The sequence below is a fragment of the Vigna unguiculata genome, chromosome 8, assembly GCF_004118075.2.
Source record: "Vigna unguiculata cultivar IT97K-499-35 chromosome 8, ASM411807v1, whole genome shotgun sequence".
NCBI lineage: Eukaryota > Viridiplantae > Streptophyta > Magnoliopsida > Fabales > Fabaceae > Vigna > Vigna unguiculata.
Genome location: NC_040286.1, coordinates 26,405,922 through 26,433,759, shown reverse-complemented (window position 1 = coordinate 26,433,759; position 27,838 = coordinate 26,405,922). Strand labels below are relative to the sequence as shown.

Genomic DNA, 27,838 nt, shown 5'->3' with positions numbered 1-27,838 from the left:
ACAATTTTTGACTAACTGGATCAAAGCAAAGATATCCCTTTTGACTAAGACCATATCTCAAAAAGACACAAAAAGCAGACTTAGCTAATAATTTAGTACGCTCAACATGTGGTTTTAGAACAAAACATGTACATTCAAAACACAAAGAAGAGTAATCATGTGCATGACCATACAATTTTTCAAAAGGAAACAAACCATAATTATGTTAGTCGGGATCCAATTCACAACATGAGTTGTTGTAAGAATAGCTTCACCCCGAAAGAAACTTGAAACATCGACAAATAACAATAATGATCTTGTAGTCTTAACAAGATGACAATATTTTCTTTCAGCAATGCCATTTTGTTGAGTAGTGTCAATGCAAAAGGTTTGTTATAGGAATAGCTTCACCCCCCAAGTCACAACGAAAAGTTTTTGTGGTAGTAGAGTGTTAGGTCTTTACACGAGCATTAAAATTTTTGAAAATTGTGAGAAAATCAAACCGACATTTCATAAGCTATATCCAAGTGAAACGAGTTAAATCATCAATGAAAGAGACATAATTTCTACACCTCTTTTGGTGGATATAGGAGAACGTCCCCACACATTAGAATGCCAAGATTAAAAAGAGCAAGGGAAGAATAAATACTTTTATTAAAAGGTAAAGCAAAAAAAGTTGCCAGTTTACAACCACTACAATAAGAAATATCATGATAGTCCAAAGTACCAAAGACTCCTGTAGACGTTAAAAACTTTAAACGAGATGTAGAAACATGTCCCAAACAAGAATGCCATAAACACAAGGTGAAGAAGAAGAAGAAGACAAATGAAACAAAGATAAATGCACACTAGAGGCTGCAACTATTGACTCCTTAAATTGATTCAAGACATAGAGTTCACCTTGCCTACGACCTATCTCAATCACCTTCTGAGTTGTGCGGTCTTGTACAAAACATTCAGATGGAGTGAAATACACATTATATCCAAAATCACAAATTTTCCCAACAGAAGTAAGATCCATAGCAAGACCATGTATGTAGTAAACATCAGACAAAGACCAAGATGGTGTGACAATGTTACCAATACTCATTGTTAGCAGTTGCGATTGATAAAGGGTTTTTGTGTCGCACAAGCCTCATCAAATAAAACTAAGTTTCCCCCTTAAAAAATGTAGAATAAAGGTTAACCTAGGTCAGTCCAAGGAACACAATTTCAATGAGTTCATTGATTCATTTTTTTTTTCATCATGAAGGTTGGGGGAATGCATTAAAGCAAAATTAAATGCAAAATTAAAATGCATCAAGAATAAAGTGTGGAACCAAGAACAAGTAAAATGTAAAAGAGAAAGGTATAACATAAATTCAAACTGAACATGAAATGAGAACAATATTGGATAACTAATTAAAATGTAGTGAAATGAAATTTAAAGCAAGTTCTAAAAGTAGTTAAGTAACTAAACTATAACAATTGTAAAAGTGAAATTGCATTATCTAAAAAGCTATAGCACAACTAGAATGAATATTACAATGGACACTAAAACTAATTGAACATGAATTAACTAGTAAAAGCAAGAGTTAACACAAAGTCCAGTAAGCATGAATTAGAAGAAATTAGAAACAACACTAAGCAACCTGAACTAAAATTGAAAAGCAATGCAGAAACATAAATTTGAACAAGAATTAGCACTAGCAGTAGAGAGGATTCAACAAAATTACAGAACCTAATTTAAGAGTAGAATGAACCATTCACATTGAAGAGTAAGCCATAAACAAAGAAGCTCCAAACTTTAGAAACTTGAAAATCCTAAAAAATAAAAAATTAAATTGCAATGTGACGTGAATGGAAATGCATAAAGACTAAAAGAATGAGAGTAATCAACCGTAGTCCATTGCAAAGAAAACATGAAAGTGAGTATCCATATCCATGGAGCTCCACTGATTACAAAGTACCCAAAACGAAAAATAGAGAAAAAAAAACGTGAAAATTGTCTCCTTTATGGTTGATGCCCTTTTTCCCTAAAGAACAAAAGCTTACCTAATTTTTTCTCCTTTTAGGCCCTTCCTCTTCAGCCCACAATGCAAGAAAGAGAAAGAAAATAAACCCTAGCAAATTACAAACTTATCCCTAAAAACAAGAAAAACTAAAAATGGCAGCCAATTCTGTAAACGTATGCTAACTTCCAAATTGAACTGCATCTCGTCAAGAGCTCCAAAAAATGTGTTCTACCACTTCAATTAAAGCTCTTTGAATGTAGAATCCAACGCAAGAAGAATTAACTCCATTGGATACCTATACACAAAGTTATGATCAAGAGAATAAGCCAAGGTCAATGTTGAAAAATCAACGTTTTTTTGGGTAGCGCCAGATGCTAGTTTGGCTACGCCAGGCGATACCATGTCAGGGATAACAGGTCGGGCGCAAATCAATGGCGTTGGGTGGTCTTAAAAGTTCCTAAAATTCATAAATCTAAGCTAAGATTGAAAGTTAAAAGAAACAAAGATGTTAAAGGAGTGTTATAAGCTTTAATATGAAGGTATAGAAGTTGAGTTAGCAGCAATTGACATGGATGAGTTAGGTGATAACGAAACAAAAGAAGGAAAATATGACATATGATTAATGGTATCTGAGCCAATGATCCATTTGTCAAGAGATATATTTGGTGATGATGTACCTTGAGATTGCAAGGCTTTGTTGGCCTACAACTTAGAAGCAAGTCTAATTTCTTCTACTAATAATTCATTAACAACATCTTCAATAAAAGACAGAGGGCTACGTTGCAAAATGGAACCACGTAAACTCTCAAAATCACCACGCAAGGCCATAAAATTGAACCAAACGTTGTGACTCCTGACGAGTAATATATGGTGCATAAACACTCAATTCTACCACTAAGTCAAGGCAAGTTGATCCCATAGGGTTGTCATGACAAAATAAAAGTCCTGAATGTTCATGTCATTTGACTTTGGTTCACTAATATTTGTCTCAAGTTGATATTGTTTGGCAAAATTAGATTGTGTATACAATCGAGATATCACATACCTCCTCTACAATATCATATTTTGCCAATTGAGCGCCAATTGAGTATATGACATAATTATTGACCCAAGAGACAATTTTAGAGTTATCAACTTCTCATACCTCTAAAGGAGTAGCATAATCATCGACTTTGATGTCAATCAGTTTTGCGTTAACACTTGAAATATAACACCACAAGGACTTTCTACGTAGAATTTTTTTTATAACATAACTCCAATAGAATAATTTTTACCATCCAATTGCACACAAATAGAATGAAGAGAATCATCTTTATAATTTACCTTAACAAATCAAATACAAACAAAAATGTGAACCACATGGTGGAAGCAACAAACAAAACTGAATACAAACCTAATATCAGAGGATTGCAAATACCTTAAAATGACATAAAGAACATGGTGCAAAACCTAAAAAAAGACTCAAAGTAGAAAATAAACTTGCGATAGGTGAAACCACAAAAATTGCAAAAGAGGCTTAAGGCTTAGGACTTGAGGTTCAGGAAAAAGGAACTTATTGAAAGAATTCATTCTCAATCATAAAATTTGTGAAAAAGGCTTGGGATTTAAGAAAGAGGAACTACTGCAAGAATCCCTTCTTAATCATGGATCATTTGGGGCTCATGATACCATGTAGAAAACAAAGAAATATATGAAGAAGGGGATTGTATATTATTGAGTGTGTATAAAATGTTACAAGAGGTGTATTGTATATACACACAAAATTAACCCTATAAACCATAAGTAAATGAGCCTAAAACATGGGCCTATGCTAATCGTGTTCTCTATCTCTGAATTTGTATCATCATCATCATCATAAGATCATTGTCTAGGTCTTCATGGAGTTAAAGGCAAGGCAGAGTGGGTTGGCCCGTTTATAAAATTAAATATTCTCCTTTTTCAATCCCCACACCATTCATCATGCTTTTTCTGTAAGTTCTTATTATTATTATTATTATTATTATTATTATTATTATTATTATTATTATTATTGTTGTTGTTGTTGTTGTTGTTGTTATTGTTGTTATTATTATTTTTATTATTATTATTATTATTATTATTATTATTATTTATTATTATTATGTATAATCATTGAATATAAGATAATGATTTTAGTTCTCAAAAATGGAATATCTTTTTATGCATTTTTTATGTTAACAAATTTGTATCTATCTTGTTGTAAGGTAACATGTAGCTATTGTACTTTAGTTATAATCTTCGTTGCTATTATTTCTTGTCTTTGATTAATTAGACTAATTGAAATTATTTCAATAGGAAATGAATATCAATTATTATGGAAAAATAAAAACGTTTTTATTTAGCTAATCTCAAATGTGGGCCAACCTGTGAGCCCGCAGGCCAACCCGTAGGGTAGGAAGAGCCATGAAAATAAAGTCGTTTTGAACTATGGGGTGGGCCAGCTTGACCCTCACTTTACAGGCCAAAATGTAGGGCAGGCCAAAACGGGTTGGGTTGACCCACTTTGCCATCTCTATCATTGTCATCATAAAAGTAATATTGTGTTATAGATTAAATATTTCATTGATAAGTATCGGTAAAGTATTATAAAGTATCAGACACGAATACATTATCCAAATACAAGTATCAATCCATCATAGATGACAACAATCTAATGCTAACGACTCCAAACCCACTATCTTTTGAAGTTTCCTGTGGGCTATGAGATCGAGGCCCACTACAAGTTGGGCTATGAGCTGGGCTTGGGCATGTTTGGCGTCGCGTTCCTTACGATGAGAAAATAAAAATATTAAAACTCATAATAGCACATAGGGAAGTTTTAAGAGTTGATAACCATAAGTGAACAACAAACGCCAACTAAATAAGCATGAATGCTAAGCATAAATTTTATGAATAAGATATCATAGCAATGATTAAAGGCCACGGTTATCAAATCGAGATTTGTATCGTGAATCATTTTTGTGATTTTTTTAAAATCGTGAATCGAATCTTATTATGAATCGTAAGATACATGATAAAATAAAATATAATACATTTAAGTAAAAATAAGTGATATGAAAAAAAATTAAAAATATTCAATCCATGAGAAGATACTATTTCCTATATTTAAATGTTACATCTTAATTTTATTCTTTCATTCATCATCTCCAATATCAATGTCACTTGAATCATCTTCCTCATCTAATATAACATTTTGTGGCAATTCATCTTCATATTCATCCTTTTCCTCAACTTCTTGAATCATTCCTTCAATTTCATTATCATTTGCTTTTGTGGTAGATTTTCCCTTTTTGTTTAAGTTTCTTGGACCCCTTTTCCTTTTCTTGCTTGGAGCTCCCTCATCAAGAGTAAAAGATTCATGTATATCCATCCATGAAACATCGTTTGGTAGATAATGATCCTCTTTTTTAGTAATTCACTCTTCTCTAACCTTTTGTCTCATCTCAAGTTGAAGATTATATTTAACAAAGACAAGAGCATTTAATCTTTGTTGTTCCAAGCGATTTCTTCTTTTGGTATGAACTTGATCAAATATGCTCCAGTTTCTTTCACAACCAGTAGCACTACATGTGAGACTTAAAATCCTCATTGCTAGATTTTGCAACTCTTTACCCTCAACACCATAACTTTCCCATCAAAGAATGTAATGTCAAATAAAAAACTAACATTTATAATTGTGAAATTATTCTTTTAATAAAATCTTGAAAAATAAATAAATTTTATACCAGGTTGCTTCTTATCCCTAGTGTCAATTTTCACGCTTCTTCCAACTAACCCTTTGGATTCCTTAAATCTATCAAGTTGTTGATCAAGTTGAATCTAATACTTCTATCTGGGATCATTTTTTCTATGGTCTCATACAAACCATATGAAACCTCTTCATCCGGATTGAAGTTTTTTTCATAATGAAATCTGATATAAAAATAAAAAGTAAGTATTAAAATCTATCATTATGAAATTGTAATATAAGAAAGTATAGTGTTATAGTTACTTACTTAGGATTAAGGTAGTAAGCAACAACATGAAGAGGTGTATGTAACTGCTAATTCCAACCAGTATCAATTATACACCTTTTTATAACGAGATTCTTCAATCTTGAAATTTGTAACTATTTGCTCTTTAGCTCTATCCATAGTTTCATAAATATACGGCATTGTAGGTTTTGAGTCTCCATCCACAAGCCTTAGTGTTTTCACAAGTGGAGTGACACACTACAAGCAATATTGGATAGATTTCCAAAATCTATCATCAGATAAAATAATGCTCACTACTTGCTTACCTTCAGTCTCACTAGCATTTTTCTATTGTGCTATACATTGAAGGGTTAGAAAATCAGTTGCAAATCTTGTGACTACTAGTCGAGCTAATTCTTTTCCTTTAGAAAATTTTCTATATAAATTTAGGACTTATGTGTGTCTATAAATGAAATTTATGACTTTTTTTTTACATTTTTCTCCAAACTAGATTGAATATTGTCAACCGCTTTTTTAAGATAAGATACTCTGACTTCATGATAAGTTGGAGGCTTTAAACCCTTTCAATATTCCCCGATAGATTTCAACATTTGGGTAAATAAGGAGTTTCTTACCAAATTAAATGGCAAAGCATTCCCATATATATGTAGTTGCAAATATCTTGAATCACTAACTCTCTATCTTTAAACATTTCATTTATGGTTTTCTGTTTTCTAACTCTTTGTTTCCCCTTCTTACTCCATTTGTTTTCTACCTGATTTGCTTCTTTGATTTTTTCTTTATCTTCTAACAACTTCAAAAACATTTCTCTAACGTTATTAGGAACAAATGTACAAGCAATGACATTCACCTTTGTTCCAACAAGATGATGTTTCATTCTTGCAACACCACCCCAACAAGTATGAACAATATTTGCGCTTGACTAAAAGTCTATGAGGAGGAACACTCTCACAATGACTCCGTGTAATATCTATTTCTTTCTTTCTCTTTCTTTGACTCATACTCTTTACTTCTACAAATACGAATAAATTCAAACTGATCTTTCTTCCTAAAAAATAAAATATAAACAATATAATTAACATTCTGGATAAAAAAAAATAACAGTCAAAATATAATTCTAAAGTTAAAGTCAAAATATCATTCTGGATAAAGCTGAAGAAAGTTCACGTGACATGATCATGGATAAAAATATGAATTTTTATTTCACGTGACATGATCATAAAGATTCATTCTGGATAAAATATAAAGTTTTATTTCTAACGAAAAGTAAACATATATGAAATCTAGAAGTAAACTAAAAGCAAAGAAAGATCACATGAACATTTAAGAAAAAAGTAAGATAAAAATTTGAGGTGATGTGCAGTTACTTTTACAATAAATTAAATATTATTAAAATTCAAAATCTAGATACTTTATCAAAAAGCAAGATATTAAAATAGTGTTGAAATATATTCATAATGAAAACATTTGAGCCATTTTAGAGGCGGGACATGCAAACTTGTTCTCGTCTTAACTCCAAGTTGTTTTCTTTTTCACGATGTTTTCTTCTTCAGGATGGTTCTTTACAGTTGCTTTCTTGGATGGTGCTAGTAGCTTCTCGGGCAGTTAGGTTTTCTGCTTCTTCTTTCCTCTTTCACTTTTTGCTTCTTCTCCACCTTCTTATGCATCCTATGTGACTCTTCATTTTGTTGGTTTATTTCATTTTCGATGTGTATTGTATGCAGCGTGAAGCATATGTGATGTGTGTAGCGTGTAGACAATGTGTCGTTTCGTGAGAAGTGTATTTTGGGGAAATGTGAGCGTGGGCAGAATCAGGTGAAACGAAATTGAATCGGGAATCATACGATTCATCCGATTCATCTCATGATTCAAGCGAGAAAACAATTCATCTACTGATACGTATCGTGGGACCAAAAATTTGAATAGTATCGCCATACGAATTGTACGATTCATACAATTCTAACTACCATGTTAAAGACTACTAGCCTCTTGTTTATGAGATAAACTAGTATATAAATTAACACATGTAACTTTTTTCATCGTTTGCTCTCTGCACTGAAGCAAATTTTGTAGTGTGCTCATTCATATCTAATTTTCATCTTTGGAATCTAGTACTGTTTTGACATTTGTTAACACCATTGAAATTTTAAGGTCAACCACTCTGCGCTATTATTTAGGATTGATAATTATAATGTTAGCCAACACATGGATAACTGCACACTAAATTTGATATTTTTTACTCAAATTTAAGAATATACACTTTCATCTGCAGGACAGAAAATCAAAAGTGAAATGAGTGTTTTAATTTTTCATGTTCTTTGTTTGGTAAGATAGAGATGAAAGGAAGACAAATTTAGGAAAACCTAAACATCTCAACTCAATGTAAAAAGTCGAACATGCTTTATTCTAAGATGAGATTCACTGCAAATGTAATGTTCTCACCCTCTCTATTGCAATGGAGCCACAAAAAGAAGCCATTGACACCTCCTCACTTCCTCCTCCAGCATCCTCTTGATATTCTTTTTTTCATAGCATTAGGAAAATTTACAAAAGTGGGATAACTTGAAATGTAATTTACAAATCTGGGCCAGTTGACTGAAAATTTACATGGTAGGGGTGAAGTCGTTCAGACATTACACGACATACCAAGCGAAGTCGTTATGACTAGCAATGTTTTTTTCACAAAACTTTAAAAAGTTCAAACCATTATCAGTGGTAACGACTTCTATGTTAGCAATGGAGGAAAGTCGCTAGCACTCTTAACGATTTCTTTGTGATGTCGTTGCACGTGCTAACGACTTCATTTATGTTATATTTATTTTTTAATATTAGTTAAATTTTATTATTTTATATTAGTTAATATTAGTTAATTGTTTTAATATTACTTAATTGTCGAATACGTTTTAATTTTTGCTTATTTATCCATTAATAATAAATGTGCGATATTTTTTTTACATAATTAGAAATAGGAAGATGAAAAATTTAATTAGATAAATGGAAAATGATAATCAAAATGTGAAATTCATCCGATAAGAAAATGTAAAAGTAGACTTAGGAAAAACTACTAACGATAGGGACAATTTCCCATGTGTCATTTTTACAATATGAACATTTAGTTCGTTTATTTGGATCTGGTTGATCCATGTCATTGTGGATATGAGTAGTTGAAGGTCTTCCAAGTGCCCTACGACACGTGTGTGGGTTTGGAATGAAATCAGGTCTGGTGTATGTGGACCAATAATCTTTATTTTTAACCGGATGAAACTAGAGTTCATAAGCCGTGTTGACAATGCTAAGGCTATAAATAGAATGGATGTATTTGGTTAAATGTAAATGGGAGAAACAACAAACAATTATCACATGATGACAAGGTAGTCGAAGAGTTTGGAAATGACCACAATCACACCACCAATAATTTAATTTAACAATGAAAGACATAGGTTGACAATGATCATCATGTGGAGAAAATATCTCTTGAACCTCAAATTCAGAATTTTGTCTTAAGTGTCTGCACACTTGACATAAGCCTGCTTGTTGTTGACTTTTTCTAATAATAATAGTTATGTATTCTGGATATTGATGTCCTGCTTATAACATCGAACTTGCCTTTAGGCCTCGCTCAACAAACCACGAAGAAATTCTTTCAAATGTTGCCCTAATTAGAGCACAAATGGGTAATGTATGATTGATTGTGGTGTTACATGCTCCCACAACAATTGAAAAAGCTAGATTAGAGCCTCCTTTGTCTCACCTTCCACTATCGCAAAGGCCAAAGGAAAAATGTTACGAGACCCACCTTGAGCTAGTGTTGTGAGAAATGTACCATGATATCTTCCTGTGAGAAATGTCCCATCAAATTGTACAATTGGCTTGCAACAATTAAACCCTTGGATGCATGGGCTAAAAGCCCAAAATACACATTCCAAATTATAACATGAAAGGTCAGCTTGACCATCAACACAATGGGAGAATCGATGTATTGAACTATTGTGCCTGGATTAGTTTCCTGAACAACTTCATACCACCTTGGAAGTTCATTGTACGAGTCTTCCCAATATCCAAATGCCTTAGCAAGCGCCTTCTATTTAGCATTCCAAGCTTTTTGATACAGAATTGAATATCCAAAATTATTTGAAATTTCAACTATCAAACTTTTGATTGGTATCGATGGGTTTGTCTTCACAGAGTGAAACACAATGGAAGCAATTTGGTTTGATTCAAGATTCATATGATCTGGAGATAAATTTGTAGACAAGCACATATGTGGTGAGTCAATCTTCCTTATTTCCCATTTCAAACTGTGTTTACTATAAGCAGCCTGTAACTACAATTGGCAAACTTTCTTATAGTTGATTCAATGACATATATAGTAATCATATTTGCTATCAATAACCATAAATTTGTAACCGTTATTGATATTGTACTTTTTGATAAATGACACTGTCGACTTCTTTGAGTCAAATGACATACCTTGGGTTAGTTCTTGTTGACTGACTGAAGTGGAAGAGTGCACATTCTTACTTGGGTTGGCAGACTTTTAATGCCAGACACATCTGCAGCTAGGGTCGACGTCATCTACCTTTTGAAACTAGCTGACTTGAATGTTGCGGCAAATTATAGTTGGGATTCTGCAATTTTGGCTTGTTTGTATCAAGACCTAGACCACGACATTCACCTAAGCCAATATTGGCCAACACATCATCAACAGTGGATTGTTTTGCAATCTAGAATGGCCAACATAATCATGTCATTCAAGGTGTACCATTCATAAAAAATGGCCATTTGCATGATAGTTCATCCTATATGCAATGGTTCATTAACCACATTATCCACTACATATCTCCAGCTATACGTACAATCTTTCGACGATGAGACTAGCTTTACTTCACTATCATTTATTTATCATCACTTTTTATTCATGTCAATAATTGTACCCCTGGCTGAGCCGATCTTTACTCGGTCTAATCAGCCGAACTTTTCGCAACGCGTCAGCTAGAAGGCTCGCTCTTGACCTGTCTGCCACGTCGAGAAACCGAAATACTCGGTATATTCGGGAAAGCTGACCACTACCTCCTAAATCCTTGGTAACTTACCCTCCACGATGTTCAGGGAAACTAGACCACGACCAGGGGCGACAAGGATATAAAAAGGGGAAAAAGGGACCCAGGAAAGGGATAAGAAACCAGTGGAGAAAACATAGACTCTATTCAAGGAGGACTCGAGGCAATCTGATAAGGTCTCCTTCTCCCCTCGAGAACAGATTGGCACCCACCGTGGGGTTTGGTAAAACTGATTCCTAGGCCCTATTCCTTACGTATCCACCATGGTGAGAAGTCCAAATACTAGCGAAGATCTTCCAAATCATTCGCCACTCAATAACGCATCACCCCCTACTGTAGCGGAGCTTTTACAGCAGATCAATGAATTAAGACTTGAAAATGAGCGAATACGACAACGAGCAGATGAGGTCCAAGAGGAGCACGCCACAGCCCGTCAAGCAGCCAAAGACGACAGACGCAGAATAGAGGACACCTTGCGCGAGCAAGACATCGCACAACGATCCAACGGAGACCTTTTACGCCGCCTCCAGGTCCGAGAGGATCGGATACGAGGTCGACGTCTGGCCGAGATAACGAACGAGGAGAACCATCCTTTTTCTCCTGCCATTATGTTCGAGCAGGTTCCACATCAGTACATCATGCCCAAATTACCCCTTTACACAGGCACCTCAGACCCCGAGGCACACTTGAAGGCTTTTGGAGCCCAGATGCTGATCTCCGGAGGAAGTGATGCCATAAATGCAAAGTTTTTGTAGGCACACTAGCCCACGGACCACTCAAATGGTTCGAAGGAATCCCTAAAGCCACCATCACATCCTTTCAGGTTTTCGCGCGACTATTCATTGAGCGGTTCGCAGCGAACAGAGCAAAACCGCCACGAATTGCAGACCTCTTTGACATAAGACAATGATCAGATGAACCCCTCTGAGAGTATATAAACCGCTTTGGTGACGCCAGCACGAACATCTCTAATCCAGACGAAGAAATTCTGGTGGACGCCTTTCTCAAAGGTCTGCGCGCCAACACATTTAGTGATTCTCTAGTCAGAAATCCGGTCGTCTCATTAGCTGAAATTAGGGCCAGGGCATCTATTCACATAGAGGCCGATGAGGTGATGCACGACAAGCGACGTCTGGAATGTAGGTCGGAGGGCGATGCCAAGACGAAAGCCCCTCGGAAAAGGTACGACGATATCGACAAGGTCAGACAATCAAATTGGAGGTATACACCTTACGTCGCCCAAACTTCCATTGTCAATCGAACAGGGCGAAGTAACAACTTTCGTTCTCAGCTACGACTCAAATCCGCCAAAACCGACGTTCTGAAAGACGTCGATGTCAATGTACATCTTCGTTTTCCCGAACCAACCACAAGAACGTTGGGCCGTGATCAGAAAACCTAGTGCGAATTCCACCAAGCCTGCGGCCACGACACAGAACGATGCTTTACATTGATAGAGCAGCTGTTACGGCTAAAAGATAAGGGATACCTCGATAAATACCTCTGACCACCACAAAAAGACAAGCAAGCATCCTAAACCCAAACTCCTCAAAAAATCCCTGTCCTAGGTGATTTGTTGACAATCGCAGGGAGATTTTCTGGAGGCGGCACTACATCAGCAAGCAGGAAGCGATATTGCAGGAGTATAATGACGACGGCTATGATACCTGCTCGATCCCCAACACCAGAAATCACGTTCTCTGATGCCGACCGGTCAGACATCGTTCCCCATGAAGATGACCCTGTGGTTATATCCATAATCGCAATGGGAAGAAGGGTCCACCGCGTCCTAGTAGACTAGGGCAGCTCAGTCGACGTTATGTTCTGGTCAGCCTTCCAAGGCCTCAATATACCGATGGATCAACTAAGACCATTTGATGGCATGCTGGTAGGTTTTTCCGGCGATCCTGTAGCAATGAGGGGATACGTTGATCTACGCACCACATTTGTTGCCGACGAGAACGAGGATGCTTCAAAAATCATCACCATACGCTTCATAGTCATCCAATCACCTTCATCTTACAATGTCTTGCTAGGGCGACCGTCGCTTAATCGACTCGAAGCTATCATCTCCACCAGCCATCTCAAAGTCAAGTTCCCGACTACTGAGGGCAAGATCGTCACCTTAAAGGTGGACCAGGCCACCGCCAGGAAATGTTACGAGAATAGTCTCAAGATGCGACGATCTACTTACATTATCGCCGTCTCCTCCGAAGCAATACTTCCTGCCGCCGAATCGCAAGGATCCTGGAAAGAGCACAGACCCCAGCCAGTGGGGGGAACCAAGCAAATTGAAATTGGCAAAGGGCACGTCGTCAAGATCGGAGATGACCTAGACGTCGACACTGAGCAAAAGCTCCTGGACGTCATCCGGAGCAATTCGGCCTCCTTCGCCTGGCAACCTAGCAACATGATCGGGATAGACCCGGATTTTATGAGCCACAAGTTAAACGTGAATCTCACGGCGAAACCTAAAATGCAGCGCAGAAGAAAGATGTCGCCAGAAAAACTTAAAGCCGTCCGAACAGAAATCGCGAAGCTCCTGTCAGCAGGTCACATACGTGAAATCCAATACCCTAAGTGGTTAGCCAATATCGTCCTGGTTAAGAAGAGTAACGGAAAATGGTGCATGTGTGTAGATTTTATGGATCTCAACAATGTCTGTCCAAAGGATTCGTACCCTCTTCCAAACATCGACACGTTAGTGGACTACGCTTTCGGCTGAGGTATGCTCAACTTTTTAGACGCATACTCCGGCTACAACCAGATAGCAATGCACCCTGCAGACGTGGACAAAACGGCTTTCATGGGCGAGGCTTCCAATTATTGCTATAAGGTAATGCCTTTCGGTTTAAAAAACGCTGGAGCCACTTACCAGAGGCTGATGGACAAAATTTTGAGCCCTCTGATCGGACGCAATGTTCAAGTATACGTGGATGATATGGTCGTTACCTCCACGCAACCAACTGATCACTCTGCCGACCTATCCGAGCTCTTTACAACCATCAACAAATACGATTTGAAGCTCAATCCAGACAAATGTGTATTTGGTGTGAGAGCAGGAAAGTTTCTTGGTTTCTTGCTGACGGAAAGAGGGATCGAGGCAAACCCAGATAAGTGCGCGGCTATAATAAACATGAGGAGTCCACGCAATATCAAGGAGGTCCAAGGGCTCACAAGACGCATGGCTTCCTTATCGCGGTTCCTACCCTGAGGAGGAGATCGAGGTCACCCATACTTTTGTTGTTTACGAAAAAATGTAGGCTTCCAGTGGGATGATAAATGTGAAGAAGCTTTCCAATAGCTGAAGGCCTACCTGGCCTCCCCACCCGTCCTGCGCCGACCTATACAAGGGATCCGATTAAAATTATACTTCCCCATAACCGACCTGGCAGTCAGTACAGTGCTTGTTCAGCAACAAGAAAACGAACAAAGGCCGATATCTTCACCAGCAAAACATTAAGAGGGGCAGAGGCACGGTATCAAGGAATCGAAAAGGCAGCTTTAGCGATCGTGTTCACATCACGAAGGTTACGACATTATTTCCAGGCCCATTCTATTATTATCATGACTGATCAGCCGTTGAAACAGATATTACAAAAGCCCGATATCTCCGGGCGCCTGGTGAAATGGGCAATAGAGCTCTCCCAATATAACATCAACTACGAACCTCGAGGACCCATTAAAGTGCAGATCCTCGCCGACTTTGTAGCTGAGCTCACGTCGACGACCGGACGAATGGACACCCTAGAATCCAAATGCCTGTGGACTCTCTCAGTCGATGGTGCGTCCAGCACAAAAGGCAGTGGAGCAGGGGTCATCCTAGAGGACCCAGAAGGCAACATGATAAAACAAGCGCTGAAGTTTGCTTTCTGAACTAGTAAAAACCAGGCCGAATACGAGGCCCTTATTGCCGGAATGCTCCTGGCCAAGGAACTCGGGGTGTCACAGCTACTAGCAAAGACCGATTCCAAGCTTATCACAGGTCAGGTGTCTAGAGAGTACCAAGCACGAGACCCTCAATTGGCGTGCTACCTGAAGTTCGTGCATCATCTTAGTTCGTTCTTCTCATCCTTCAAACTCATACACGTTCCACGAGAACAAAATAGTCGCACCGACCTTTTGGCAAAACTAGCAAGTAACTCCCGACCTGGACATCATAAGTCGGTAATACGAGAGACTCTGATTACTCCACGCGTAAACTCGAGCGAACCCGCTGTTGACGCTACAGCCCACATAAATTCTACTGAAGTGGCCTCATCTAAAGCATCATCATCCTGGACGATGCCATACATCACATATCTAGCCAACGGGTAACTCCCCCAAAACCCAGAGGAAGCGAGCATTATCAAGAAAAACGCTGCAAGGTACACCCTAATAGATGAGCGGTTATTCAGATTTGCTTTTTCGCGACCTCTGCTCGCTTGCGTCGACAAAAAAGATTATACACGAATCATGTCCGACCTTCGTGAGGGCATTTGCGGCAGTCATATTGGAGGTCGCGCATTGAGTACAAAAATAATCCGAGCAGGTTACTTTTGGCCCACACTCCAAAGGGACTGTTTGGAACATACGAGAAAGTGCAATCAGTGCCAAATACACTCAGATTGGCACCATACTGCGCCAGAACAATTACATTCGATCTCGTCTCCCTGGTCGTTCCATACATAGGGAATCGACGTCCTCGGACCATTTCCCGTGGCACAATGACAAGTTAAATTTCTAATAGTAGCGATCGAATATTTTACTAAATGGATAGAAGCCGAAGCGGTGGTGCACATCTCGACGCTTCGGATCAAAAAATTCATGTGGCAAAATATCATATGTCGCTTCGGAGTGCCTCGACGACTAGTATCTGACAATGGAACCCAATTCAATAGCACATTGTTCCGGGAGGCGTGCAGAGAATGGAGAATCCAACAATCCTTCTCCTCTGTGGAGCACCCACAAACCAATGGACAAGCGGAAGCTGCAAACAAAATTATCTTAAGGGCCATTCGAAGGAAGGTATGTTCTTCCAGAAGTAATTGGCCAAAATTATTGCCTGGCATACTATTATCCTATCACACCACACCTCAAACCACAACTCGAGAGTCTCCATTTTGTCTGGTTTATGGAGCAGATGCAATGTTGCCCATAGAAATCTCCCAACCGAGCTGGAGAGTGCAAGTTTTCAACGCAGCCTCATCGGACAAAGACCTCCGAATCAATCTTGACAAGTTAGAAGAGGTTCGCGATCAAGCACGGATCAGCAGCGAGGCAGTGAGAAGAAAAATTGAAGCCCGGTATAAAACGAAGATCAAGCCTCGAGCATTTCTACAAGGCGACTTAGTGCTCCAGAGAGCTCACCCACTACAACTCGAGCATAAACTTTCCCCAAAATGGACAAGACCGTTTAGGATCAAACAAGCCCTCGGAAAGGGCGCTTATCATCTCGAAACGTTGGACGGAGCTCGTATACCACGCACATGGAACGCTAGGAATTTACATTTCTTTTTCAGTTGAAATTCATGTATTCTCATCGACACTCTTTTTCCCTTTTTACTAGGAACAAAGGGTTTTTTAACAAGGTCGGCAGACAAATCAAATAAATTTAGTTCCTAAAATTTTGTATTCGACAAAATCTCCTAAACTCGGCTTGGGGTCGGATTTAAATCCATTTTTCAACAAAATCCCCTAAGTTCGGCTCGGGGTCGGACTTAAATCCGTATCGACAAAATCCCCTAAGCTCGGCTCGGGGTCGGACTTAAATCCGTATTCGACAAAATCCCCTAAGCTCGGCTCGGGGTCGGATTTAAATCCGTATTCGACAAAATCCCCTACGGCTCGGGGTCAGATTTAAATCCGTATTCGACAAAATCCCCTAAGCTCGGCTCGGGGTCCGATTTAAATCCGTATTCGACAAAACCCCCTAAGCTCGGCTCGGGGTCGGACTTAAATCCGTATTCGAACTCTCACTCGGTCCGATTCGATGGATTCACGCGCGGTTTTTAATCCACACTGAGGGTTAGCAAGTTCCGCATTAAAGGTTATCAAGCCTGAGGGTTACCAACCTAGCTCAACAACGGAGCCCGACATCAAAATCATCAAGACACAAGTAAAATTCTCAAAAACGGAGCTCGACATCAAAATCATTAAGACGCAAATAGAATTCTCAAAACAGGTACGATAATACTTTAAAAATAGCGTATTCTTTCCTACTAGCTATATGATGAAACATAGGCACTAGGAACATTGTCAAGGTTTACAAAATATTAGATAAAGAGCATGTTCTAAAAGATTTACTCCTCCACCAAGCGACCGTCGCGGACGATCTTGCTAGCATCAGCCGCCGAGACATCCGCTGAATGACACAGCAGCCGTACCTGCTCCAGTGCGGCTTCAAAACCCACTCCGTACGTAGCAGCAGCTTCGTTCGCCAGTTTCTCCTCCAGGGCCAGCCAAGACTTCTCCTTCTCGACAAACTCTTCCTTCACTCGCTGCAACTCGACCTCTAGCTCTTCTATCCTCTCCCCCCGCTCTTTCAACTTTGCCTTGAGTCCCTGCAAACCTTCCATCTCACTGGAAAGTCGAGCCACCTCCTCCTTCGTAGTGTTCAACTGTGCTTTAAACAGAGCTAACTCCGCAGCTCGATCCTTTTCCACAACACTCGCACGACTTAGCTTGTCACACAGAGCAGCCACCGAAACCTCAGTCTTATGGAGGAACCCGTCTATGTCTTCTTGAAGTACGTCGACCTCTTGATTCAAGAGACAGTGCAGATCACCATCGAAAACGTTATGTGCTCGGCTATGTGCTCTATGGTTAAACTGAGAATCCCAAAAGCTGTAGCATACACTACTCGACCCCTCCTGCAGCGGCGGACCTTTTGAGGACAAAGTACGCTCGGACCGAACAGAGACCCCAGCAGTCTCGTCTACCACCGCTTCTGCTCGGCTCAGGGGGCGTCGCCTTTTAAGGTTTGGACCAGATTGAGTAGCCTCTTCGTCGGATACCACTGTCACGCCCTCTTGAGCAAGAGGAATCGTCTGTGCAAGTGAAGTCTGAGAAGAACTTCTCAGGGCCCTGAATCGTTTGGCTAGATCCTGTTTTGACATTCCCATTCTGCAATCTGCAAAAAGCCACAAACCACGTCAAAAACAAAAATAAAATCCATACTGATGAGTATCTCGCAAACATATACCGATGTAACGCTTTAGACTAGTCGGTTGAAACTCCAGCTCCAGGAGCTGCTTGGTGTCAAAGACAGCCTTTAACTGCTCTAACATGAGGCAGTACTATTTCTCTACCGATGTAAGATCGGATAGCTGTCGTGCACTCGTGTTATTTGGATTTTGTGTCCAATAAAGCGAGAAGCCCTCCAATAAATCCGCCTTGTGTGGGGGAGCTCTAATCTTCAAAAAGCCACCTTTAAAACCTTTGTATGATGATTGAAATAAATTCAGTAACCCTTACCCCCAACGCTACTCAATGACGACCACATATGCTTATGAGGTTTCTTCATCTCAAAGAAATATAAAAAGGCGTTAGACGTCGGAACCATGCCAATATGTGTGCACAACACATAAAATGCCCAGACAAAGGCCCAACTATTTGGGTGAAGTTGAGCTGGAGCAACGTTCAGCACTGTTAACAACTCCTTTTCAAAGAAACTCAAGGGCAAGCGCAAAACCACTTTTGAAAACAAGGTCGAATAGAAAAAGCAGAAGGGGCCTGAAGGATCAGTGGAAGCGTTAGCGCAGACGGGCTCATCCAACTCACATCGAGCTACCAAGACGTCCTGCTCGTTACTCTGACATAGTTGCTGGCCTCGGCGATACCGAGTTATGAAGTGATCCGAGGTGAAGCACGAACATTCTCGCCGAAGAGCTAGGGGCGCCCATGGATAGAAATCGTCATAGGAAGTGGTCATCGCTCCAATCAAAAATCCCGTCAAATACTTGAAGCCAAAAGAAATCTTACTCTACCCAATATCGCAGTTAATACCAGTATCAAGAGAGCATTCCCCTCTCATCAACAACGACGAAAAAGAAAACTGCAAAACCACCAAAATAGGAAAAATCGCTAAAGCCCATCATCTATGAAGAGACCTACAAACGAAAACACGAAACACTACAAAAACTCCAACGAAACTATCCCTTTTTTTTCCAAAAGCAAACCCTAGTCGAAACAACATTCCCAAAAGCGAAACCTAGTCGAAGCCACACTACCACAATACCCAGTCGAAACCTCTAACGATTCTCGTATCATGATGGAACGAAGAGAGAAAGGAATAAAAGAGCATACCTGATCAAAGTCGTTTAACCAAAACAAAAGAGGCGAGAGAATGCAGAAAATGAAACTTGAAGGAGATGAAAAGGCACCAACGAAGAAAATGGGAAGAAAGAGCATTTGAAAACCTCTTATACAGAGTCATAAATGCGGACAAGACAAAGCGGCGGTTACAGACTGCAAAACAGAACAACCCCCATCAAACATAGGACACGTGGCATCCCGTCAGTCAATCACAGTCAAAATTTTGAAAATCACGCGCCAGGGAAGTTGTAACGACTCTCTCATCCACAACAGTTGGGATTCAAGGTCGGAGGGTTAATGTACCCCTGGCTGAGCCGATCTTTACTCGGTCTAATCAGCCGAACTTTTCGCAACGCGTCAGCTAGAAGGCTCGCTCTTGACCTATCTGCCACATCGAGAAACCGAAATACTCGGTATATTCGGGAAAGCTGACCACTACCTCCTAAATCCTTGGTAACTTACCCTCCACGATGTTCAGGGAAACTGGACCACGACCAGGGGTGACAAGGATATAAAAAGGGGAAAAGGGGGCCTAGGAAAGGGATAAGAAACGAGTGGAGAAAACACAGACTCTGTTCAAGGAGGACTCGAGGCAATCCGATAAGGTCTCCTTCTCCCCCCGAGAACAATAACCATACTACTTATGTTAACAGTATGATACTCCACAAGAACCTTCTCAGCCTCCTTCACAATCCTACCAGCCTCCTTCACAATCCTACCCAGCCCATGTCGGGTATTCTGCGGATTTTGTACATCATACGCATTAATTCTATCTCAGTCAAGATATGGTATTGGACCATCACACATGTTTGGCACGTCAACTATGGCCTCACCATCTACATATAATCTATGACCATTATCATCAATGCCTTTCTATTCTCCACCAGTCCAACAACACCTTTTTACAGATCCCCTTTCCTCAAATACAACAGGACGAAGATGACAATAAAGACGAGATGAAGAACACGAACAACAACCTCCATGTGGCACTGGAGGTCACAAATGTATTTAAATATTAGATATCAACTTTAATGTAAAACTTTTTTATATATTAATTTTAAGATATTTTTATTGCTTTTTTTAATTAATTTTCTAATTTTGTAATAAAAAAAGGCGCCTGTATATAAAAAAAATAAAGTTAATATATATATATATATATATATATATATATATATATATATATATATATATATATATATATATATATATATATATATATATATATATATCGATAGGAATCAGGTTTTAAGAAGTCGTTTTGAATCACGACAACTTCTATTAAGTCGTTACCACTCGTAACGGTTTGCACTTTTAAAAATTTTGTGAAAAAAAAAAGTTGGTAGTCATAACGACTTCCCCATCATATTAATTTTCAATCAACTAAGATTTATAAATTACATTTCAAACTGACCCACTTTTGTAAATTTGCCTCTTTGTTTTGTAAGACAGAGACAAAAGGAAGATAAATTTAAGAAAACGTGAACCTCTCAACTCAATGCAATGTCGAACCTGCTTTATTCTAAGATGAGATTGAGCGTAGTGCAAAAGCAATGTTGTCACCCTCTCTATTGCAATCGAGCCACAAAAGAAGCCACTGCCACCTCCTCACTTCCTCCTCCAGCATCCTATTGATATTCTTTTTTTCATAGCATTATCAACCCAAACAAATTATCGGAAAATTAAATGCATACATACACAAAGAGATATAGAGCAGTATTGTTCTTCGATACGAACCTCAGGGAGAGAATATTAGGGTTTCGGCGAAAAACCTGATCAAATGAAACTCTTGAAAACTGAAAAACGAGACAGAGTGGAAGATGGAATAAAAAGCAGAGGAACAGAAAATGGCGTTTTGGAGCGCATAAAGAAACCCACAAATTGGAGCAAACATTGAAAATCATAGGCTTTCTTCAAGCGGATCTGAGACGAAACCCTAATAGTGTAGAGAAATGAAATTATGTAATAGTTTCAGAAGGTTTGGAAACATACATAAAAATATATTTATAAATACTTTTTGTAGATTTTTATTTCACGAAAATTTGCAACAAAAATCAACAGATAATACTATTAATTAATTATGTACAAATAAATTTTTACTAAATTTTTGGAAACTTTTTGCAAGAAAATAATTCTAAAAAAAATCATGAATATTTTTCATGAAAAGTATTTTATAATAAAATTTGTAAATAGTTTTAATAAACAATTTTTTAAAATTTGCCAGTAATATATATTCTATATAGTAATATAAATTAATTAATATTTTTATTTAAAATAAATTAACAAATAAAATAATAAAGTTATTAATTTATATAACAATAAACTATATTTTTGATAATTTATTAAATTATTGATAGCTTATAAAATTTGCATAATATATTTATTTTTTAAATTTAAATAGTGATAAATAAATCAGTGTGGTAATAGTTATTGCATATTATTTATTCACTAATGGAATTTGTATTCTTTAGCTAAGGATTTGTGTTAAATTGTTTTCATAATTAAATAAATTTGAATTTTGTGAAGAAACAATGATAAAATGATGTATCTCAAAACAAATCCTAATATAATATTTATAAAAAAAAAAAAAAAAGTCTTAGCTTAAGTTCTTACCTTCTTAATCCATATGAATTTTAATTTGGGCTTGCATGCTTAAAAGAGACACCGTCTTCTTGTATCCTCCTAACCATAATTCTGATAGTTGGTCCCTTAGAAATATTTCTGATGCAAATTTGGCAAGCTGTCCAAATAATTGATGCTGATGTGTGAGCTAGTGTTTGTACTTTGGTGATACTCTAGTTTTATAGTGATATTCTTAGAAGTACTAAATCTCAATACAAATATATAATCTTGGAGTAGAAATGAGTTGACTTGATTTTTTTTTTTTTATAGATAACTTAAGTGTAACTACTTATGCTTCTAATCTTGAAATTGTTCATTTTGTTAGAGACATGATTTTAAGGAAAGATCTTGAAATTTGGAATTTATTCACATGATCAAATCTGGCGAATACCCCAATTCTTTTCCGAACAAAAAATAATTCTACTAGGTACCTATCATTCATCAATCTTTGATTTTTGTCATGTTTAGTTGTACCATACGATCCCCCACTTTTAGACAAGTTATTTTATGTGGATTCTATATGTTTATTTTTCTCTGGCACTTTTTTTTCTCTTAATTCCTTCTCTTCTACATTCTTTTCCCCTCATATGCTTAGATTTTACCTTCATTCCAAGAATAAATAAGCACTGCAGTTTGCACGCGTCTTGAATGCACTGACATTAAAAAACATTTTCAAAAATGAAAAGAGACGTTGAAATCATTTATCAATTGAAGGCATTCTATTATTAACGAACAAAATATTATTATGATCCAATTCCATCTAAACATTGCAGTATGGGATCAGAGAATTGTTTAAATGTTCTCAGATCACTTACTATTTTCACATGGTCCTTCACTTCAAGCTTTCAACCATTTATTTATTTCGATTTAATTCAATCACCCAAATAAATAATTCTATCTATCTATGTATGTGTTAAATGTTTCTCGCTTCACAGTTACATCCTCTCGTTTCTAATTTCTCACTCACAACGCAACACAATGCGCTACCTCACTTGCAACGCCGAGACAGCAATAGCCATATGCCATCCTCACTCCCCCAAGAAGAACAAAAAGCCCGCAAGCCCAACGCAGGCCCAAACCGTGCCACACTTCGCCTACTCCGACATCGTCGCCGCCACCAACGCCTTCTCCGCTGGCAACTTCTTAGGCAAAGGCAGCCACGGCAGCGTCTACAAAGCCATCCTCCACGGCGGCGCGCTCATCGCCGCCGTCAAAATAACCAAACCTTCTAAGGAGATAGAAATTCTCTCCAACCTCAAAAGCCGACGCTTGGTCAACCTAATTGGCTTCTGCAACGACCGAACTAACTGCAACAATAACAAACTCATTGTTGTGGAGTACATGCCCAACGGTTCGCTCCACGACCTCCTCCACTCCACCAAAACGGTTGGGCCTCCCGGTTGGACCGCACGTGTCCGGTTCGCGGTTCAAGTCGCGAAAGCGGTTCGCTTTTTGCACTCGTCTGAACCGCCCGTTATTCACCGTGATATTAAATCGTCCAACGTGTTAATCGACCAGAAGTGGAAAGCGCGACTCGGTGACTTCGGACTCGCGTTTCGAGGATACGTGGCGGATTCTCGCGTGCCGCCAGCGGGAACGTTAGGGTACCTCGACCCGTGCTATCTTGCGCCGGGGGACTTGAGTCCCAAGAGCGATGTCTTCAGTTTTGGAATCTTGCTGCTGGAGATAGCGAGTGGGAGGCACGCGATTGACGTGAGGCACAGTCCGCCGTCGGTGTTGGACTGGGCGGTGCCGTTGGTCCGCCGTGGCCACTTTCGGGAGATTTGCGACCCGCGGATCGGGGCCCCGCCGGACATGGCAGCGTTCCGGAGGATGATGGTGCTAGCCTCGAGGTGCGTGACATCAACGGCGGAGAGACGGCCGACGATTGCGGAGGTGGTGGAGTGTCTGACGGCGGTAAAGAAGAATTTTGACGAGTCGCTGATGTGGATGAGAATGAAACGGAGCGTGGTGAAGGCGCGTGGCGATTGGTTCCCTTATAGGGACAGGAGTGAGGAATCTGTGAGAATAGACAAAGGTGGGAGTAGAAACTGTAGACGGAATGGGAAGGTATCTAGTGTGTTGGGTGTAGAGTATGATAATGGAGCCGCGAATCGTGCGGTTAGGTGTAAATCCGTTGGTTCTGTTTTTTTCAGGGAAATGAAAATTAACTCGGTTATGGAACGGTTCCCTAACCAATTTGGGTTCGGGTATAGGAAGGTAAGGCTAAAGAGATCGAGGTCTGTGGGGCTTTTGGAACATTATGGTAATGAATCGAATACGTGTCATGAGAGGCATAACGATACTCATAATAATGATTATGATAGAGTGAGTTCCACAGAGATGGAAGTTTCCAAGTTGGGTATTGTGGATAAGAATTTGGACTAGAGAATGCAAGAGAAAGCGTTGGTTTATTATTATTGACATGGAGTTGAGGAGAATCGAAGTAACTGAGTAGCATATATTGCTTTTGTGATTGAGTTCTTACACACATGCATGTGAGAATCTTTTCATATATAGGATGCCAATTAACGTGCAAAGGGAAAAGTGAAGAATGGGAGTGAAGAGGGTTACCACTAACACTAACTCTTTAGCATCTTACCTATCATATTATATAATAATATTCTTGATTTTTGATTCTACCCATGTTTTTCATTTCCTTACTTTGAAAATGTGTTCTTTTTCAAATAGTTATAGACCAAGAAATACAGTAACTCCCTTTATTAATCCAGCAAGAACATAATGAATACATCCTTATGACATCAACATCTCAATATAATCCAACCAGAACACTTAAATACTGTATTTACTGATGATATATGCACACATATATAGTGAGGGCCATGAAAGATGCGAGTGACGTAGATGAGGCAACAGAAAGAAGATGACGACCACAAAATGAAAGAGAAACAGTGGATCATGTCTACCAATGACAGGCAACAAGTGTAGAGAGCATTTAAAGCTAGATTGATTGTCTTGTGGGAAAATATAACAGCCAAAAAAATGTGGTTGTTATGCAGTAACTGTACAGAGTCGTGAGTGTTTGGATGATATCTCTTGTTCCCTCTCCTATAGGGCTGTTATTTAGTGCTGCCTGCATTCAATGCATTTTGGATCCTTATCAACTGTCCCAACACAGGATAACAGCTTTTTTCTTTTTATTATTTATTCAGATTTCTATCTATTAGTGTCCAAATCGGTCATGTTTCAATTATTACAGCAGGTTTTGGTTTGCATTTACCAACATTTGTCTTAGGTTGTCTAACTATATATCTCTGCTATGTATTAATTACTGAACAAGATTTTTGTGAAAAGGTCCATAAATACTTAGCACTATACAATCCTTTACACTTGATATGAAAAGGTTGGTAAAATGCCTATCGCAAAAACAATCCGGTCTTAGATTGTTGAAACAAACGAGAAATACACCTAAAATTTGAATTTTAGCGGTAGATTCATCTTATTTTTAGTGGATATGTGATACCTAAATATCCTCACCTCAAAGGAAAAAAGTGAAGTTTGTATACACATTTATATATTTTAAATATATTTTATCTTTTAGTTAATTTAGAATTTTTAATATCTTTAAATAATTTTGATATCATCTTAAATAATTCTAATTTAATCCTATAAGATAAATTTCTAAAATGAAGTTTACATTCACTTATTTATTATAATTTCATCTTATCTCTAATGAATTTGAAATTTTCAATAAAAGTAATAACTTAAAACACAAAAGAATTATTATTGTAGTTTATTTAAAATAATTATAGAAAAATCTTTAAAATTGTTTTGTCCGAAAAGTAACCGACTCGGAACAAATAGAATGAAAGAACAATCTTTCCTCATCTTTCCCGCAAAGGTGTTCTTTTATAACCTTTCCCAATGTGTTTTTTTTTTTCTATTTTTTGAGTTGGTCACCTTTTTCATTCTAGTCCTTCGAGTAATTTCCCAATATATAAGGGATATGGTCCTCTCCTTTCGAACGCTTTTTATCTATTACCTTGCTCTTACTTGTTGGGTTCTTCGCTCATTGTCTCTTAATTCTTTAGGTGGAATCCATGAATATGGCACACCAAAGACCCCAATCTTGAGCCACATATTTTATTTGGACGTGCTGAGGTTAATCCATAACTTGATCATATTTATAACATACCAATGATCTAAGCCTTAAGCCTTTGACTTTAGCTAGAGGCACTAAGGCTTCTATTTCAAAAAATTTAAAATAATTCAAAATTTAAAATACACCATTTCACGTCCTTTCCTAGCATACCATTTCCTTTCCTATCCACGTGGCTATCAGACACCTATCTTGTTCGTAGGTATTTTGATAATATGATAGATAATTATCTCCTAAACATATATAAGAAGAACCTGAGGAAGAACATTTGCTATTCAAATGATTTATGACAAGGTCAAAGATGAAAACATGTCTCCTTGAAGCCCATAATGTTCCATGAAGGAGGAAACTTACATGAAGATCATGAGCACATTTGTAAAATAGTTATTAGAACAAATAATTTATGTTTCTATGTTTTTAGATTTTGGGTTTTCTTCTAGAAATTAGTTTATGTTTTTGTGTTTTTGAGCTTGGGCTTTCTTTTAGAGTTTCTAAGTTTTCTTAAACTTATATGCTTATAAATAGAGGTACAAAAAACTAATGTAAACATTTTTAGTCATATATTGAATTTTATTTCATTAAAGAGAAGATTCTCTTTGTTCTTGGCTTAGGCCTTAGGTTCTTATCAAAGATTAACATCTTTGTGGCGAATCTTCACTTGACTTATCAATCCGCTAAATTTTGGTGTCCTACAACCCTATCTTATTTTGCGTTCTTCTTTGGTTTATTTTAATTTTGCCTTCGGAAGATTCAAATTCAGAAACAATCATACTCTTTCCTTGGTAAGATTGTATCATTTGGTACTTAGAGCAAGGTTGTAGTTTGAATTTCCCCTTCTATCTTATTTTTTTGCTAAAACTAAAAACTTTGAATGTATGTGTTCTGTGATTTGTTTTAAAATTCTGTTTGTTTCATTATTCTTAGAATTTTGTAAGGAGTAAAACAACTAAGATCTTATCCAATTTTGTTCAATTTTTAATTTGTCGTGTTTTTCGTGTTCTTCTTTTAAATTGTGTATTTCTACATTTGATTCATGAAAATTATTTGTTGTTGTGTTTTGGCGGTCTGCAAGTGCAATTACATTGATTGACATGAGTTTGGGGGTTTAAAGGACAATTTGTTTAGTTTGGTTATGTGTTGAATTGTAAAATTAAAAAAGAAAAGAAAGAATAATGGACTAAAGTCAAAAGGAAACAAATATATGTTGAAAGAAAATAAAAATAAAAAGAAGTAAGGATCCAAGAAAAAAAAGGAGTTCAACACAAATTTTTTTTGAACCTTTATTTGTGGTTTATTGATATATTTAATTGTAGTCAGTTTTTTTGTTAGAGTCTCTGCCTTGTCCTTTAACTTTTTTTGGTAGTCTTATTATTTTCTAATTTTATTATTTTGTGTCTTTAAAATTCCTTGAAGTTTTGTCTAGAGTTTTGTATTTTCTTTGACCTCTTGAGTCAAGATTTAGATCTTGCAACATTGTTCACATTGTTTGTTCATTCTTGGCTTAAGGTACCAGAGTTCTTTGCCAAGCGCTAAAGGGAATTGAGTGGTGAAAGGCAAGATAGTACCTTCGAGAAAAAGCCTACAAGTGTGAAACATGAGGGGAATTTTTAAGTGAAAAGTGAGGTTCTAAATATATTATTATTATTATTATTATTATTATTATTATTATTATTATTTTACTAACCTTTCTTGTAGGATCTAGCAATACTGAGCAATTCCTCATTAGCCAGCAAAGACATTCTTCTAAAAGTGCTTTTATATATGAGTTTACCTATCCTA

At 37.7% G+C, this 27,838-nt stretch overlaps 1 protein-coding gene across 1 annotated transcript; it reads left to right on the top strand.

Moving 5' to 3' along the window:
- Positions 1 to 22,713: 22,713 nt before the first annotated feature.
- On the top strand, positions 22,714 to 25,114 carry LOC114194010 (serine/threonine-protein kinase-like protein At3g51990). Its single transcript, XM_028084033.1, has one exon. It carries the CDS (start codon positions 22,918 to 22,920, stop codon positions 24,325 to 24,327), a length of 1,410 nt encoding a protein of 469 aa, XP_027939834.1. The 5' UTR covers positions 22,714 to 22,917; the 3' UTR covers positions 24,328 to 25,114.
- The last annotated feature ends 2,724 nt before the right edge of the window (positions 25,115 to 27,838 follow it).